Genomic DNA, 17957 nt, shown 5'->3' with positions numbered 1-17957 from the left:
GTTGAGAAAGAAGGTTTTAGAGACTTTATGAAAGTGGCGCAACCTTATTTTCGGATCCCTTCCCGTAGTACTGTAACTAGGGATTGTTTTGATCTTTTTAATGAAGAAAAGCAAAAGTTGAAGAGGTCTTTTATAGAAACAAAACAAAGAGTATATATTACCACTGATACCTGGACTTCTATACAAAGAATCAATTGCATGTGTATCACTGCCCATTGGATTGATAGTGAATGAAATATGCATAAGAGAATAATTAATTTTTGTCTTATTGTTAGTCATAAAGGCGAAGATATGGCAAATGATATTGGTAGGTGCTTACGTGAGTGAAGGATAAATAAGATCTTCACTGTCACATTTGATAATGCAAGCTCAAATGATGTGACAGTAAAAGAATTGTCTAAGCAATTAACAAAAATGGAAACTAATTTGATGAATGGTACTCACCTTCACGTGAGATGTATGGCTCACATCATGAATCTTGTGGTCCGGGATGGTTTAAAAGAATCTTCAGTGTCTATTGAACGTGTTAGGCATGCAGTGAGATATGTTAGGCAGTCTCCTGCGAGGTTGAAGAGGTTTCAAGAATGTTTTGATGATGAACAACTCAATTGTAAAAAAGCTTTATGCTTGGATGTTCCAACTAGGTGGAATTCCACCTACTTGATGTTGTGCAGGGCTGTTGAATTTGAAAGTGCATTTTCACATTATGCTTCTAGTGAAATTGGCTTGAGACATTATCTTGAGCATTCTTATATTGAAGTTGAAATTCCTACAGGTGAACTTTTGAGTAGTGATTGAGAGAATATAAAAAGAATTACAAAATTTCTTGAAATCTTTTATCTTCTTACTTTGAAGATATCTGGATCACGTTATGTTACATCGAATATTTATTTTCTTGAAATTTGCGCAGTTGCTGTTTATTTGAAGCAATTGATAGCAAATGAAGATACAATTTTAAGTGAAATGACAAAGAAGATGAAAGGAAAGTTTGATAAGTATTGGGGTGATCCAGGAAAAATGAACAAGATAATTTTTATCTCATGTATTTTGGATCCACGTTACAAGCTCGAATCAAATGGCTATGCACTTGTAAAGATGTTTGGTGTAGATCATGGGGAAACTATACAAGCAGAAGTGACGAAGTACATGACTTCATTATTTAGTGAGTATGTAAAGTCCAGCTCAAAAAGTGTCGTACTTGCTTCATCTTCAGATTGTTCTTCATTGGACACTTTGACTTCCGGGCTTTCTGGCAGTTAAGCAAGCACCCAAAATATAGGACTTTTAGAATCACTCATGCAAGATATAAAAAAATATATAAGTGGGAGTGGAGGTGTTGATACTAGAATAGAGTTAGATAAATATTTAGGTGAAGAAACTGAGGATGACACTAAAGAATTTGATGTTCTTCTTTGGTGAAAATTGAACTCAGCTAGATTTCCTATTCTTGCACAGATGGCTCGTGATGTATTAGCTGTTCCGGTTTCAAGTGTGGCATCCGAATGTGCGTTTATTATGGGAGGATGTCTTCTTGATTCATTTAGGAGTTCATTAACTCCTAAATTGGTGCAAGCTCTAGTGTGTCTTCAAGTTTGGCTTCGAAATGAAAAATTAAAACAACTTGTTGGTGTTGAGGAAGATCTTGATAAAATCGAGCAGCTTGAACAAGGTAATAATATTGTTACTATATTTGTTGTATATAAGTGTTGTTGATATACTTATATTTATCGCACGACTCATTATTTTAATTTTTTTCTTCAGATTTAGCCAGCAATAGAAAAGACCTTTCGTAATTGACGTGTAGTGTTAATATATCTGGTAAGAATTCGAATTTAACCCATCAAGGCTTCAAGTATTGAATCTGTTCTTGCAACTGCTATGATTAGTCAGCATCAGTAGTTATCAGTAGACATCTTATCTTCTATTATCATTAATAAGTAGTTGATAGTTTCCGTATGATAAAGAGAACTTAAGTTATACTAGTGTACTTAATAAGCATAAATGCTTCACCAAGTAATGGTTGTGAAAACTGTGAATTTTATATCTCGCCATCCCTTGATTTGGAAATTATAAATTAATTTTGGCTGCTTTTTCCTTTTTCATCATCTTGGGTTATGGTGATTAGAATTTAGAAACATATGATGAGAGGAAAGATTTTTTTTTTTTAGTAGATAAGTTAGGAAGGGAAGATATACTGGTTTGCTAACCATGAGGCAAAGTAGCCTATTCCAAGGGAGTAGTCATTAATCAATAAGTTTCTAATTGCATATATTTCCTTTTCAAAACCTACTAATCAGAGTTAAATACAAATAATTTTGATGTAATGTATTATACCAAGTGTTCTCTTCTATTTATTCTGATAGTTATAAGTTGTTAATAGGCTCATCCCCAGAGATGATTCTACTGGGAAATACGCTGCGAAAAAAATATTGAGTACTTAATGATCTATTCGGAAAGAATATGTATGAGAAAAGTCATCTAAACATCAAATAAGAATCGAGACAGTAGTATTTATCAGACTCTACTTCGTTGCCTAATGTTGAAATTTGGTGTATGTATATTTTTTACAGGGATCTACTCATTTATGGATTAAGCTGTTGTTTGAACTTTGAAGCTACAGAGATTCAAGCACTGTTAGGCGTTAGCTGCAGGCCAAACATTTGTGTGTAGTCTGCTCACTTATGGATTAATTATTTTGAAATATGTATTCTGGACTAACTTTGAATATAGACTGGAATTTTATCATTTCATAATTAACCAGGGAGCATTGACTTTTCCTTTACAGTTGTGGGCGGAGGAAAGACATATGTATTCTGGACTCATCTGTAGTGTAGTCTGCTTTGGGATGTAATGGACTCATCTATTGTATTCTATAGACTGGAATGTAGTCTGCTGAGCATAGGAATTTTATTTTGAGTCATAGCGGTCATCAAATAATTAATGCACGCAATATAGATTGAATTAGGCCGATAAACCGCCCGATAAGAGCTAAACTGATACCAATCCGCCCGATGTCTTATCGGGTGGCTAGTAGATTAATACATTTAAAAACCGATAACCAATAAGCCAAACTGTTAAGAGTAAATAACCGCCCAATCCGCCCGATAAGCAGCCCTACCTTAGACACCCGAAATCGTCCATGTCATCAAGAACTCATATCCCTCCCTCCAAAACTAAATCGCAACCTTGTATATGCAACTTTTCAATCCCATACGGTGCATCGCCCCTAACATGCTAAATCGCGACACTACGAAAATCTCATAGTCAACTTTGAACCATAAGCAAATTAAACACCTCATCAACCGAGAATCTTTCATTTAACTCAATCCAGGAGAACACCACCATACACAATATAGCTTCTATACCTGTGGTAAACACCAACTCCGGCCGTGGTCATAACCATGATAAATTCTTCGGAACTCAGTAACACATAATCAAGTAATCAGAACCAATCACCTCTAACTCAACCGAGTCACGCAGACTACCAACCCGAAAGTAACTCAATCCGATATGACCGCCCTGAGGGAACTTCCTGGGAACCCGAAGCCATTTCTTGCATCACTCCAACATTGACATGTAGACCTTTCTTGACAAGGAAATACCGCATATCCGATTACCATTCGGTACATTTTCCAAGCCCACCCGTAGACAAATTCAAAAGTCCTTAAAGGCTACATAAGACCTAGAACTCGCCAGAACATTCTTGATAACCGTTCATCTTACTCTGATCTTCAATACACGACTAATACGCGTTGAGCGACCCGTGCTTTACCAGCATATGCCTATTCAAAGAAGTAACCAAGCAATCTCTCGGTCCGAAAACTGATATGGCCCATGATCCTACAATCTGATCGTCATTAGCAGACTCTATCACTTAGCTTGAAGCCATAGAACACCTCATCAGCAACCCAAAGTACCATATCTTCACAGCATGCCCCGATTTTGCACGACTATTTAGCTGAATACTTTCAAAAATTCATGCAATATTGATCATAGAACACCCCGAAGACTCTGCCTAGCGCTTACCCATCATGGCAATAGTCAAACAATTTCCCTAAATGTTCTGAAATGATAACATATGCACTCCACCGAATGGAAACCTCATACGAGACACACGATCCAAACTCATCACGCAAGAGATGGCCCACCGGTTATACTCAAATCGACACCTTGCCATGAACCCACCTTAATAACAATAGCCTGGCCACCAGTCAATCTTCCCAAATCTGTGCTTACCAACCAGACATATGAACCCCCCCATACCACAAATGAACGACTAGAAGATTTAACACTGCATATGCTTCTGAGGCTAGATAACACACCGCGATGATAATCAAGCATCCATAGCCCGTCGTAATCTATTTGCAGCATCACCGATCGTCGACGCATAGCAAATACTGATTGCACAACATCACATATGAGCGATTGGGAAGAGTCAAAGTCATCGATTCCAAGCTGAAACAAGGTCGCACGATAAGGAAAGAAGAAAGGGAATTTTTCCTAAATGCCTTGTAGCCTCCCGAAGATAGGTATGGACGTCATCATACCGATCCGCAGGACTCTACTAGACACTTGCCTATGACTCGTAGAACCTACGAACCTTGTGCTCTGATACCACCTTGTCACGACCCAAAAATCACTAGTCGTGATGGCACATAACTCGACCCGCTAGGTAAGCCAACTAACAGAAAATACAATCCAAAAGAGATTATAGGAAAGTAGTAGAGAATCATAACATTTACAATTTGACCCAAGAACTGGTAGTACGAATCACGAGCTTTTAAGACTTAGAATTTCAAAACTGATACAAATAATTTCATGTTCTGTTTGAAAGTTACATAAACAGATTAGCAAAACCTAAGCTACCAAGGACAAGTGGCAGTTATATCCGGAATGCACGAACATCTTCAGAGCCAGCCCGACATCACCAGCAGCTCTGCTCCAAAAATCTGCACGCAATGTGCAGAAGGGTAATATCAGTACAACCGACCCCATGTACTGGTAAGTATCTTGTCTAACCTCGTCGAATTAGTGACGAGGCTTTTTAGTTAAAAGATACTTACTGATAAAACTTGCATTGTGAATCAGCAACAGAACTATACCATAATATAATCGAGAAGAATACATGAAACGGATACGCAAAACAACAACCAAGTGTTAGCAGGGATCACAATTTGACATCTTCAAATACCTCGACAAATCATATCCTTAGAATGAAACCAATAAACTACAACAGTCAATTCTTAACTTTCATAGCATGAGGAATGTTCTTAGATATCAAGTCAATTGCATGGCAATATCCTTCGTGCTTTTATCTTATCCTCACCCAATATACGTATAACAAAACCAACCAGATGGTAGAAATACCAATAACAGGAAATCACAAGGTAGGAAATACGCAAGAAGCAATAATAAACAAGGATAACTATGTGGGTAGCAGTAAAAGACTAGGCGGAAAGCATGTGAGTGATGACAGCTATTGGAAATAAGGAATATCAGCTTCAACTATATAGCACGATGAAGGCTTAAATACAGGTATAACAAATAAGAAAGAAACACCTGATCTACCCAAGTTAACAAGTAGAGGCATGAATGACTAACTTAGAAAAAGGGCTTGTACTAAGGTGTGACCGAATAGTTACGACATGGGTATGATTATAGCAGCAGGAAGCAGACATGGTATTTGCAAGTTAAACACGTAGAAGACATGGGCATCACAACAACGATTGATATAGAGAACAAGGACAGGATAATAACAACAAGTCACACAAGATTTATAAGTACGACAATAATAGCTCAAGGTAAAGGTACAAACGTATACACGGGAAACATATATCACATCATAATGCATGTCCCCCGTCCTCACCTGCACGGAAACACTCATTGTGCCATGATCTCACGTTAATAAAGCATAACAATATAAATGAAATGACATGGCATCACCCTTCGTGCTTTAACTCTCAAATGACATGGCACGACATCACCCTTCGTGCTTTTACTCTCAACAATGTGGCATGGCATCACCCTTCGTGCTTTTACTCTCAATAATATGGCACGACATCACCCTTCGTGCTTTTACTCTCAATAATATGGCACGGCATCACCCTTCGTGCTTTTACTCTCAATATTATGGCACGACATCACCCTTCGTGCTTTATACTCTTCCTTACCGAGCATATGTATATCAATGACAGACAAGGCATGAATCATAAATAACATCAAGGAGAGTGTTTTAACGGATATTCCAAACAAATCCCAATTATAACTTTCTAAGCCAACAATGATTCAATAAGCCCTCAAGAACCATATTATTCAAATACTTCCACAAATCTCACAAATGATCCACAACACAAGTATAGAGTCTAGTATCTCAAGAATATCGGCCGTAGTAATATAGTAATGATTATGCATAGTGATGATCGAATTAAACACACCAATGTATTCTCAGAATTCCATCAACTTTGATCAAGTTATAATAAGCTAAGTCTTAGTTTCTAACATTTAATACTATGTTCTTAGTATCTAGGAGTCAAGTAAGGCATGAGGCAAGAAGGTCACGTGATTCTACAAAATACAATTTATAATATAATTTACCCCCGAGCATGGTTAACCCTGGCACAATTTATAACATAATTTACCCCCGAGCATGGTTAACCCTGGCACATACATATATGCTCGTCACCTCATATATGTCTCACCCCCGCATATAGCAAACAATGTCAAATAGTAGGAAAAATTCCCTCAACAAAGTTAGGCAAGACACTTACCTCGCTCCAAAAGTCCGCTCAAAGCTAGTTTTTTCCTTTACAAATTCAGCTCTGCTCGGCTCAATCTAGTCAAAGACGACTTAAATACATTACACAATACAAGGGAAAATAATTTCAATTAATAAAGTTGTGATTTTTATACAATTTCTAAAAAGTCAACAAAAGTCAACCCTCGGGCCCGCCCGGTCAAAATCCGGGTCCAAGGGTAGGTCTTGACTACCCATAGCCTCACGAGTCCAAATACTTATTTTGCTAAATCTTAATATAAAATCATGAAATATAGTTGAGAATTGATTAGAGGTACTTACCCCCATGATTTGGTATGAAAATCCCTTCACAAAATTGCCTCTCATCGAAGCTAGGGTTCAAAATATATCAAAACAAAGCTAAGTCTCGAAATTCTCAACACTTAACAGGTTTGCAGATGTCGCATTTGCGGCAGGGGGTTCGCAAATGCAAACCCCGCAAATGCAAACATTTTATCGCAAATGCGAACAAGAAGGTTGTCTGTCAATGTCGCATTTGCGACCCAATTCTACGCAAATGCGAAGACCAACATTCCGCAAAAGCGACAGGGTTCTTCGCAAATGCGAATTTCCCCAGCAGCCCAGACTTCGTAAATGCGATAGCTGCTTCGCAATTGCGGTTGTCGCATTTGCGACAAACATCGCAAATGCGATGATACCAGCACCAGCAATCAAAGGTTAAGAAAAAAATCATTCTGAAACCAATCTGAAACTCACCCGAGCCTTCGGGGCTCCAAACCAATCATGCACCTAGGTCGAGAAACACAACACGAACTCGCTCGCACGCTCAAATCATCAAAATAACCTCTAAAACCACGAATCAGATGCCAAAATGCATGAAGATCAAACTAAACTTCAAGAACTTCTAGAATCGCAACCGAGCGTCAGAACCATATCAAATCAACTCCAAACGGCGCCAAATTTTGCAGACAAGTTCCATATGACGAAACTAACCTAATCAAAGCTTCAAATCAAGCATAACAACCTTGAAATGATGAATCACACCTCAAGTCAAAATCAATGAACTTTGAAACTTCAACTTCTACAACCGATGCCGAAACCTATCAAATCACCTCCAATTGACCTCAAATTTTGTACACAAGTCACATTTGCCATTACGGACCTATTTCGACTTCTAGAATCAGAATCTGACCCTGATATCAAAAAGTTCACTCCCGGTCAAACTTCCTAAAAATCCAACTTTAGCCAATTCAAGACTAATTCGACTACGGACCTCCAAATTACAATCCAGATGCACTTCTAAGTCCAAAATCACCCAACGGAGCTAACGAAACTGACGAAACTCCATTCCGAGGTCAAATGCTAAAAAGTCAAACTTGGTCAATTCTTCCAACTTAGAGCTCAAATCTTGAAGTTCATTCTTCCAAATCGATTCCGGATAACTTGAAAAACCAATACCGACGATTTATGCAAGTCATAATACATCGTGCGGAGATACTCGAGCCCTCAAAATACCGAGCGAAGTGCAGATACTCAAAACGACCAGTCGGGTCATTACATAACTCTTTGAGACCCATAATACCTCTCTCGCGACTTCCCTAATGCACTGCACAATCGTGGTCCATACAGCGCTTGCATCCCCACTACTCCTCCAAGCCCCCAACTCTTGCGATTTAGCTTCCGTCAAGGCTCCCCACTTGATTATATGTTGGCTATACATTGCCTTCTTCCTCCTCTTCCTCGTGATCTCAAGGTCCATGACCAAGAGCCTATGAAGGATCGAGAGGTTCTCACTCGGGATAACCTTGCAATCCGTGCAAAGACCTAACAAACTTATTTCATAGTAAATAATCAATCTGAGTCTCGGCCACCGAACTCCAGAAGGTGACCAAGTGCTCCATCTTCTTCGGGGAAACTCGAGTTTGCTATCACCAAATCAAATGCTCTAGCAAAGTCCAGCAAAGACGTTCCTCTTCCGTTTCTATCTCCAAAATCAAAGTCACCATGCATATTATCATACCCCCCAGACGTCGCTTCAATGTGGCCGTTGGAATCTCATCCTATGAAAAGCTTCTCGGTGAGCGGGATACCCTGCACCATCTCATCCAAATCCTCCGAGAAACGCCTCTTGACTTCCTCATCCAAGCCTGTTTGGGGTGCGTAAACACTGATTATGTTCCAAGTAAAACCTCTAACAACTAGCTTAATAGTCATCAACTTGTCATTCACCCTCCCTAACCTCTACCACTAGATCATAGAGGTCCTTATCAAGTAAGATACCTACCATGTTCCTACCCCCACCCTCCCAGAATATCAAAGTTTGAAACTGCCCACATCCCGCGCCTTATCTCCTGCCCACCTAGTCTCCGGTACACAAGCTATATTAATCTTCCTTTTCTCGAGAATCTTTGCTAACTACACAGATTTTCCAGTCAATCTATGTTCCAAGACCCCACTCTCAGTCTAGTAGCTCCCTTAGCCCTCTTACCTTCCCCCCTCATGCTGACACCCCCGAGGACAAGACCTTACCCTACCATCATTTACCCAAGCCACTATAATCTAGGAGTCACTACGTAAGTATTACCCAAAAAATAAGCGACAAAAATAAAATGAATTACTGAAATATAATCTACCACTAAAGGTCGCAAAACAGGCGAAGAAATAAAATAAAAGAACTAGTGGGGAACTATAATCTACAACTAAAGGTTAGATAAACAAGTGAAGAAATAAAACAAAGGAACTATAATCTACAACAAAAGGTCAAAAAGAAAATGTGCAAAACTAGAACAAAACTACTAGGGATATTTGAAATAAAGATGTAAACATGTAGATTACAATATAAGCAAGTAATCAACGCTATCACTAATGTATATAGTTTGACAATACTAGGGCAAATACTAACTAAAGATCCAAGAACAAAAATAGACAGATAAGAAAATACAATTACGCTAAAATATCAAACTATTAAAATAACAAGACAATAGAGGAACAATAGAACCTGGATTACAGCCCTTGAAGTTAACGGAAATCAGGCCGGCGGTGATGGATTGCGACGAGTTGGAGCAATACTCTATGTATTTCTCGTTCAAATAGAGAGAAGAAATTTCGAATATTATATATTTTTTCTGGAATTTAGACCAACCAAGAAATCAACGAGAATTGACCGGAATCTGAATTTGGTAAAACAAGGGTGCCAGACGGAGGGAGCGGAGGATAAAGAATTTCGAATCGTAAACTTACTGCTTTAGATGTTCGTTCACATTTCTTCAAATAATCAGAAACAATTCTTACTCTAATGGCCAAGAATTGTAGTATTTTAAAAGAAAAAATAGGGGAAAAAGTTAAACTTGTACGTTTTTGGCCTACCAATGAACTGTGTTAAAAGCCCTAAAGAACGTAATAAATTGTTTTAATCCAAATGTTGTACACTATTTGTTAGAATTTCAGAATCCACCAGAAATCAGAAATGGTAGAATCAAACATGTAGAGGGGGGAGGGTGGCGACACCGTTATCGGCGGAGGAAATAAAAAACGTAGACCTTGATGACGACGATTACCAGTCTGATTATTCTGTGTAGATATAGAGATAAAATTCCCTTTTTCGAAGAATCGATGAAATAGCTATTCTTCTTCTTTAGCTTTACAATATCGAATTCAACTGCTTGAATATTCTTGAACTTAGCCTCTTAATAGGACAAGAAGAATAAACTTAAATACATGCCATCCAACCGCTTAAACTAAAAATAATCGAACGATGTATAATATAATGTATAATTCATATACTACTCCTTATGTCCCAATTTATGTGATACTCTTTTCTTTTTAATCAGTACCAAAAGGATTGACACTTTTCTATATTTAATAACAATCCAACGTTAAACTTTCTTTTTTACCCGTAGTGAAATAATTTATAGTCATACTAATTCTCTGATTTATTTTAGAACACAAGTTTTAAAAGTCTTCCTTTATTTCTTCCGGTCAAATATCACCTTCATATAAATTGGGATGGAGGGAATATGGGTGTAACCGTAAATAATTAGTATAAAATCTATGTATACCGATTAAAAAAAATAAATAGTAAATCCGACCGACTATTTCTATAAAGATTACATAGGATAAACACATATTGGTAGAAATGACACTAGGTAGCCACTCTAAAGGGCTACTATTTAGGAATTAGTCCGTGCATCCTGAATTTCAGTTTTTCAATTCAAATTTTCAAGATAAAAATGTCTTTAGTTGTCCTGAAGTTAAGAATTTTAATTTAAAATTTTAGGACAAAATAAGTATTGACTAATCTTTAAATAGCATCCCGAGAATGGCTAGCAAAAATGGACTACCAGCCCGGCCCAACAAGTTTTTTTTTTTATATGGATCAGGTAATTGGACTTCCTTGTTTGGACCATTTGATAAGTCCACACTTCAAAAATTGGGACGGTTTGATCTGAGGACGTTCCTAAAAAAAATTGGGAACACCTGATTCGATTAGGCAAAGCAAAAATGCAAAGGGTTTTGAAGGCTCGCCAGCTCGTTAGGGTTTTGAGAAAGTCGTCGTCTCCGATTCTGCTCAACTCAGTGTCACGAATTCAATCTCATTGTACCTATGAAGCTACTGAATCATGCCTCAATTCTTCTTCACGGCGTGGTTACTTTACCTCTGGTACTTATTCATTTTCGATTTGAGTAAGAGGATTTTTTTTTATCTGGATTTTACTAGGTCAAAAATTGCGAAAATTTTGATTTATAGAAATTATGATTGCTATTTGAAGATTTTCTAATTAATTTGATTTTGAACTTCGACAAGGCTATACTGGAATGCTAGTAAAGTTGCTGTGTTTTTTCCAACTAAATGACAGATTTGATATATCGGTATCCTAAGATAGCTATTCTGAATAAACAGGTACTGCAATTTGTGGAAATTATATGCAAACAAAACACAATATTCAGAGAAATGTATGTCAATGTGTAAAATGCTCTACGATGCTCAAGGCATCATTTTCTACAGAAGCAGGGACAGTTGAAAGTAGTGCGGCAACAGGTGATAGTTTGTTTTCTCGTATGGTTTTGATCTTTATATTTATTTCTGAATCGTAGTTTTATAGCAGTGTCTGTGAAGGAATTGTATGATAAGATGCTGAAATCTGTCGTGGAACAAAGATCTGCTCCGCCAAATGCTTGGTTGTGGTCCCTAATACAAAGTTGTGCGAACCGTGAAGATGTTAATCTTTTACACGACATTTTGCAGAGACTTCGGATATTTGTTAGTCTCTTTATCTCGTTGAATTAATAGGAGGTCCTTGTTAATTTGCTCGTCTAATGGTAAGTAGCATGTGGTGTATGTTTGAGTGCAGAGACTTTCAAATCTCCGTATCCATGAAAACTTCAATTGTGCCCTCTGCCAGGACATTACAAAGGCTTGTGTACGTGTTGGCGCCATTGACTTGGGTAAGTTTCTGAGTTCTCTTTGCTATTCTTCAGTATTTAACCTTAGTTGCTTGTTCCCATCATTTGTAGTGCAATTGTTAGTATCAATAAGGAAGCTAGACTTTTAGACTGAAAGCGGAAGTGCATCTCATCACGTTGCTTTGACTCCGTACACTTGTTCATCCAAGCTAAGTAAAATTAATTTTTGTAAATTCTAGTTAAAATCTCCATCGTTCTCCTGAGTGAAAAATCTCAAGTAGGAATATACTTGAAACATTTGAGTTTTTAAAGAAAATTTTGTGGTTACAAACTTTTAGAAGGGAAAGATTGACCATCTTAGGATTGGGATTCCTGCTGGGATGACACACAGGATATGCTTCTGGATTTTCTGATGTGTAAGTTAAAGCTTTCTTAAAGACGAATAACTTGACTTGGGTAAATTTCTGAGTTCTCGTTGCTATTCTTCAGTATTTAAGCTTAGTTGCCTGTTCCCATCATTTGTAGTGCAAACTTGTTAGTATCAATAAGGAAGCTAGACTTTTAGACTGAAAGCGGAAGTGCATCTCATCACGTTGCTTTGACTCTGTACACTTGTTCATCCAAGCTAAGTAAAATTAATTTTTGTAAAAATTCTAGTTAAAATCTCCATTATTCTTCTGAGGGAAAAATCCTAAGTAGGAATATACTTGAAATATTTGAGTTTTTAAGAAATTTTTGTGGTTACAAACTTTTAAGAGGGAAAGATTGACAATCTTAGGATTGGAATTCTTGCTGGGATGACACGCCGGATATGCTTTTGGTCGTCTTTATGGATTTTCTAATGTGTAAGTTAAAGCTTTCTAAAAGACGAATAACTTGAGTAGTCAATAAATGAGGTGAAAGAAAAATTGCAAATATCATATGCAATTGATTTCTTTCAGTGGTATCTGAATGGATTGATGGATTGTTAAACTGAATCTTCAAGTATTTCTGCTTACTAAGAGCTTGTTGAGAATGTTAAAGCTTCACCTTGTATACAGGTAAGAAGGTGTTGTGGAAGCATAATGTGTACGGATTGACTCCTAATATTGGATCTGCTCACCATTTACTGGTAATTTGGAGTTCTACTTTGGCTTCATGATGTATGATATTTGTGTGATGACTAAGCCATGTAAAACTTTGGTGTTGTATGACTGCAGTTGTTTGCTAAACAGCATAATGATGTTAAACTGCTGGTAGAAATTATGAAACTGGTGAAGAAGAATGATTTGAACCTGCAGCCTGGAACTGCAGAAATTGTCTTCAGGTACTGATCCAGTATAAACTGTTACCCAATATCTCTTCCCTCTTTGCTTTTTATTTTTATTTTCTGTTGTCTAACTAAATCCCTGACGATCCTATTGTTCTTTACCAGCATGACACTTCTATATTTCTGTAATATGAGGATCATAATATCCATGAAAACGTCAATGTTCATTTCTTTTACTGACAATAGACATAATTAATCATGCTTTGAGCACTCTTTCTGGGAAGTAGGAACCTTTAGGACGAATAGGGATTTTCTACTGCTTTGGATAAGAAGATTGATAACTATTTGAGTTGGTGAGCTTTTCAAGCTTGCTTTCTCCATTCTAATGGTCTATTTGTTAAACTTAACTGTGCTGTGACTTTCATAGTTTTATACACATTAAGACCTTTATTTTGAGGTCAAGACCAATTTCGAGAATTGCACATTATGTTGCATTTTTTCCCAGCTGGATTGCACCCATTGCCACATCATGTCGCGATAAAGACAATGACCTGCTCTAGTTCAATAAAAATTATGAGAACACAATTGAGTAGTAATGTGCTTTTTGAGATCAAGTTGTGTAGTCCTTCCTTAATTTTTGGATACTTCAGACTAGGGCCCTAGCTTACATCCTAGAGGTTTGTGCCGATAGGATGATAGATACTGTACTTATTTTGAAGAGGCATGTACGCAAAATGCCACTTAGCTATGCTAGTGTTAACATAATAATATGTATCTTTATCAAAAAATAATAATATGTATATTAATGCAAGTAACAGCAATTATCTATATTATTATTATGTCTTGGCTGAACTATAATCTGTTGCTTCCTTATACACCTCATTCTTTCTAAAAAGATCTTTTACTTGTTGGATTGATTTACTGCAGCATTTGCTTCCAAACTGATAACTGGGACTTGATGTGTAAGTATGGTAAAAGGGTTGTCAAAGCAGGAGTGAAGCTACGAAAGACTTCCTTGGACACTTGGATGGAGTTTGCCTCAAAAATAGGTACTTGCTCTTCCTTTTCTCCTATTTAAAACTTCAAAATATTTAGAACTTTATATCAGAATCCTCTCATTTTATGCACGAGTACGGTGGTGGTTGGTGGTTAGTTTTTAAAAGTGCACCAAGTAATAGAGCGAATTTCTTAGTGGCTTCAGTTATGGGGTTATAGTTTCCTGATGAACACTAAAGCTTACTGCTGTGGCTTTGACACTCTGCTGTTACTGCATCTTTGCTCCGAAGGAGACGTGGATGCTTTGTGGAAAATTGAGAAGATACGATCAGAATCCATGAAGGAACATACTCTTGCAAGTGGACTTTCATGTGCTAAGGTAATTCATTTTCTTAGTTTTGATTTATTTTACATTTCCTTTACCTCCCTCTCTTTCTTGTTTCAGCACAGAAATGAATGACCTAAAAGGGGATCCCAATTTGTATCATATATCCAATTGGAGAAGTGTCCAAAAAATGTTTGATTTCTCGATAGTAGACTTGTTGACACATCTTTTGGTGCTTTCTTGCATTTAACACCACTGTAACTTACCTGTCGAAAGAACGTGCATTTGGATTGCTCTGAATAGTAACACCTCCTCTTTCCCATCAGATTATATTCAACTGAAGTAGGCAGCCATAGCTATGTGACGAGTCTTATTGATATAAGGGCAAGCTATCAAGTTCAACACATGGTTGATATATAGTGCTAGGCAAGTATTTTCCCACAGAGCCCCAGTAGTTTTTGACAGCCTTAGAGCAGTCTGGATAATGGTAAAATGCAGCATCATTGTTATGAAAGCTGATTTGGAAACTCCTTTAACTTTGGTTGTGAAATCGACTAGCTGATTGGTTTCTATTTCTTGATGATGATTATGAAACTCATGTCTCCTCATCTTTCCAGTTGCTTACAAGTTGCAAGTGCACCTACTATTTAACATCTTCTTTCGGCAAATGTATATCCAAGCACTGAAGAGGGGCAGATGTGGTCTCACAATTGTTTCTTCTTTTTTGTCGATATTAACAAGTTTTGATTTCGTTTGTAGGCTTTCCTAATTGATCACAAACCTGGAGATGCTGCTGCCATCATTCAATCACTCAATCAGGTGCCTGCCAGTTTTTGCTTGTTTTGAAGTCTCTATTTTATTGTTCTATGGAGAGGGTGCCATCAAGCATGGCATAGCTTGTGCAATGGTAGGATATTAGGTTGGAACCGGAGCTTTGTGAATAGTCTGCTCTTAGACAACTACAATGGATGTGCTCAAAAGATTGTTCATCATATCGATTAATGGATAATGTGCGCTACTGACTTCAGCAATTTGATAAATTACTGAAAATTCATTATCATGTATACCCCCCTCCCCCCAATTTTTCTCCTTTCCTTTTGGGATAATTGATCATGTATCCCCCTTGGAATAGGCTTTTTAATATCGGTGACCATCTCAATTATCGGCAGCATCAGATGTTGATTTCTTTTTTTTTTTTCCTACTCAAATATTGATTTCTTCAATGTTCATAAATTGACCGACTGATACGTTAATCGTGTGGTATGCACCTGATGTCAGAGAGCAAATCATCCAATTCTATATGATTTGTCAGATATTAAATTATTTAAAGTTCATCCAATCTTTTTTACTGCTCTGGTCTTCCAAACGTTCTGGGGGTTCTTGTGATCTGTGATTATAGACTGCTGTTTTTACAATGCTTGGTTCAATGAAGGGGAGGGAAAGGGAAGAAAGAGGGGTTTGAATGCTTTAGTTCTCCTTGTTGAGGGTTTATAGGTCCCAGATTTTGGTGCATTCCATCCAATTAAATGGCGCTTGAAAAACTAAGGAAGAAGGTTGACACGCATTTCCATCTTTGCTTATCCTCTTTTGTTTCTTAACTGAACAAGATAAATGAAATTACTTTATCCCTTCTGCTTGTCATTGTGATTAAGACTTTTGTGTAATAGTACTGAACAAATGACGTGGATTGTTATTGTTTACCTATTATTCTCATGTTCTTGCACTTAACATATCCTGCAATATTTGGCCCTCATTGCATTTCATGCATATTTATCCTTGACCACACTTGAAAGTACTGATGTTCATTGCAGACAATACCCGATTCGAGGAGGCAAAATTTCATGATTGAACTTCAAAAGCTAGTTGCGGACTGGCCTTTGGAGGTGATAAAGCGTCAAAAGGATGAGAAGAGAAAGGTAAGCTGTTTATGCATTTTATTTTGAGCACATATAGGGCCACTGTATTTGTTGTAATGCTTATTCAATGCCGTCTTTGGTGTTACCTTTCCAAGGAGTTGGCTGCAACGCTACAACATGATATTCCTGCAATGCTCAGTGCATTGCCAAATAGGGGCTTGAACTTGGATATAAATTTGGAAGATCTGACAAGAAAAGAAGGTGTCTTATCTTGAAATTTGGGTGAATAAAACATCGAACTTCATGTTGTCCCTTCACTGTGTATTTTGCATTACGGAGAAGCAGCCATCTCAGTTTACTGCCTTCAGGAATATCTCCACATGTTTCAGTCTTCGCAACTGTGATGCAACCATTAGTTGCTTGAAGGTAGTCTCAGAATACTCACCATTACTAGCTTGAGTGAGGATTCTTATGAATCCGACACATTGAATTACCGTTCTCATTAATTGACGTCCGTAATTTCTGCTGAATCATATATTAATGGGGGTTTCAGCTAGTTCAGAGTCCTTTTTCCCCATTTTAGGTGTTCTTTGATATAGATGTGGCTAACACTGCAGAAAGAGATAGTAACCTCTGAAGCAGTCAGAAGTATTTGTTTGAAATCCTAGATCTCTTTATCTTTACATAGTTAATGATCTATTTTGCTCTATAAAACATGATTGTCCCTGCAATAAAACTAGAAGCTACTTTTTCAGTCGTTGGCTAAACGTTTTATCTATAAATAGTGGTGGCAAAATGGTTAAAAGAAAACAGGTATCCATTCATATTATCCATAGAAAAAATGGGTTGGATAATAAACTTTTTAAAAATGGGTCAAATATGGATAAAAATCATATTATCCGCTTAGAAAATAGATAACTAATGGGTTTAACTTTTATATTTGTAAAGCCTCAAATTGGGGGTTCTTCAAGTTTGGGAGATTAGAAATTTTTTCAAGAGTGATCATATTCAAGAAGTCATGAATAATATGGATATTCATATTATTCGCCGGTTAATCTGTTTTTTATCCGTATTAAATATGGGTCAAATCGAATAATTTATTTGTTTTGTATTATCCGTTTTGACTTGCCTATATCCGACCCAGCACGCCTATTTGCCACCCTAATCTATAAATTTGAAGTTGCTGTTTTGTATGTTAGGCGGCTAGCTATGCTATCACTATTGTGTTTAAATAGAATTAGCAAACTGAACATACACGAATATCGAACATGCTTTTAGATGGAATACAGCATATTTGAAATTCATTGTGGTACTTTTAAGTGGTGGCTAAATGGTGTTAATTTTGGATTATTAGGACTTTTGTTTACATATCTT

At 37.2% G+C, this 17957-nt stretch overlaps 2 protein-coding genes across 2 annotated transcripts; both read left to right on the top strand.

Moving 5' to 3' along the window:
- The first annotated feature begins 414 nt into the window (after positions 1 to 414).
- Positions 415 to 1260, top strand: LOC142172051 (zinc finger BED domain-containing protein RICESLEEPER 2-like). The gene is made up of 2 exons (XM_075235807.1): positions 415 to 775; positions 911 to 1260. Exons 1-2 carry the CDS (start codon positions 415 to 417, stop codon positions 1258 to 1260), a joined length of 711 nt encoding a protein of 236 aa, XP_075091908.1.
- Positions 1261 to 11161: 9901 nt separating this feature from the next.
- LOC107810057 (uncharacterized) lies at positions 11162 to 17139 on the top strand (the record flags this gene model as incomplete). Its single annotated transcript, NM_001325852.1, is given in 11 exon segments — positions 11162 to 11414; positions 11655 to 11792; positions 11860 to 12014; positions 12106 to 12199; positions 13198 to 13268; positions 13357 to 13463; positions 14334 to 14455; positions 14693 to 14781; positions 15487 to 15546; positions 16539 to 16643; positions 16739 to 17139. Coding segments are annotated over 11 exon segments (1221 nt in total). The 3' UTR covers positions 16859 to 17139.
- Between the last annotated feature and the right edge of the window lie 818 nt (positions 17140 to 17957).

Source organism: Nicotiana tabacum, chromosome 17 (genome assembly GCF_000715075.1).
Source record: "Nicotiana tabacum cultivar K326 chromosome 17, ASM71507v2, whole genome shotgun sequence".
Taxonomy (NCBI): domain Eukaryota; kingdom Viridiplantae; phylum Streptophyta; class Magnoliopsida; order Solanales; family Solanaceae; genus Nicotiana; species Nicotiana tabacum.
Note: the sequence above shows the minus strand (reverse complement) of the source record. Positions and strands in the feature narration are given on the sequence as shown.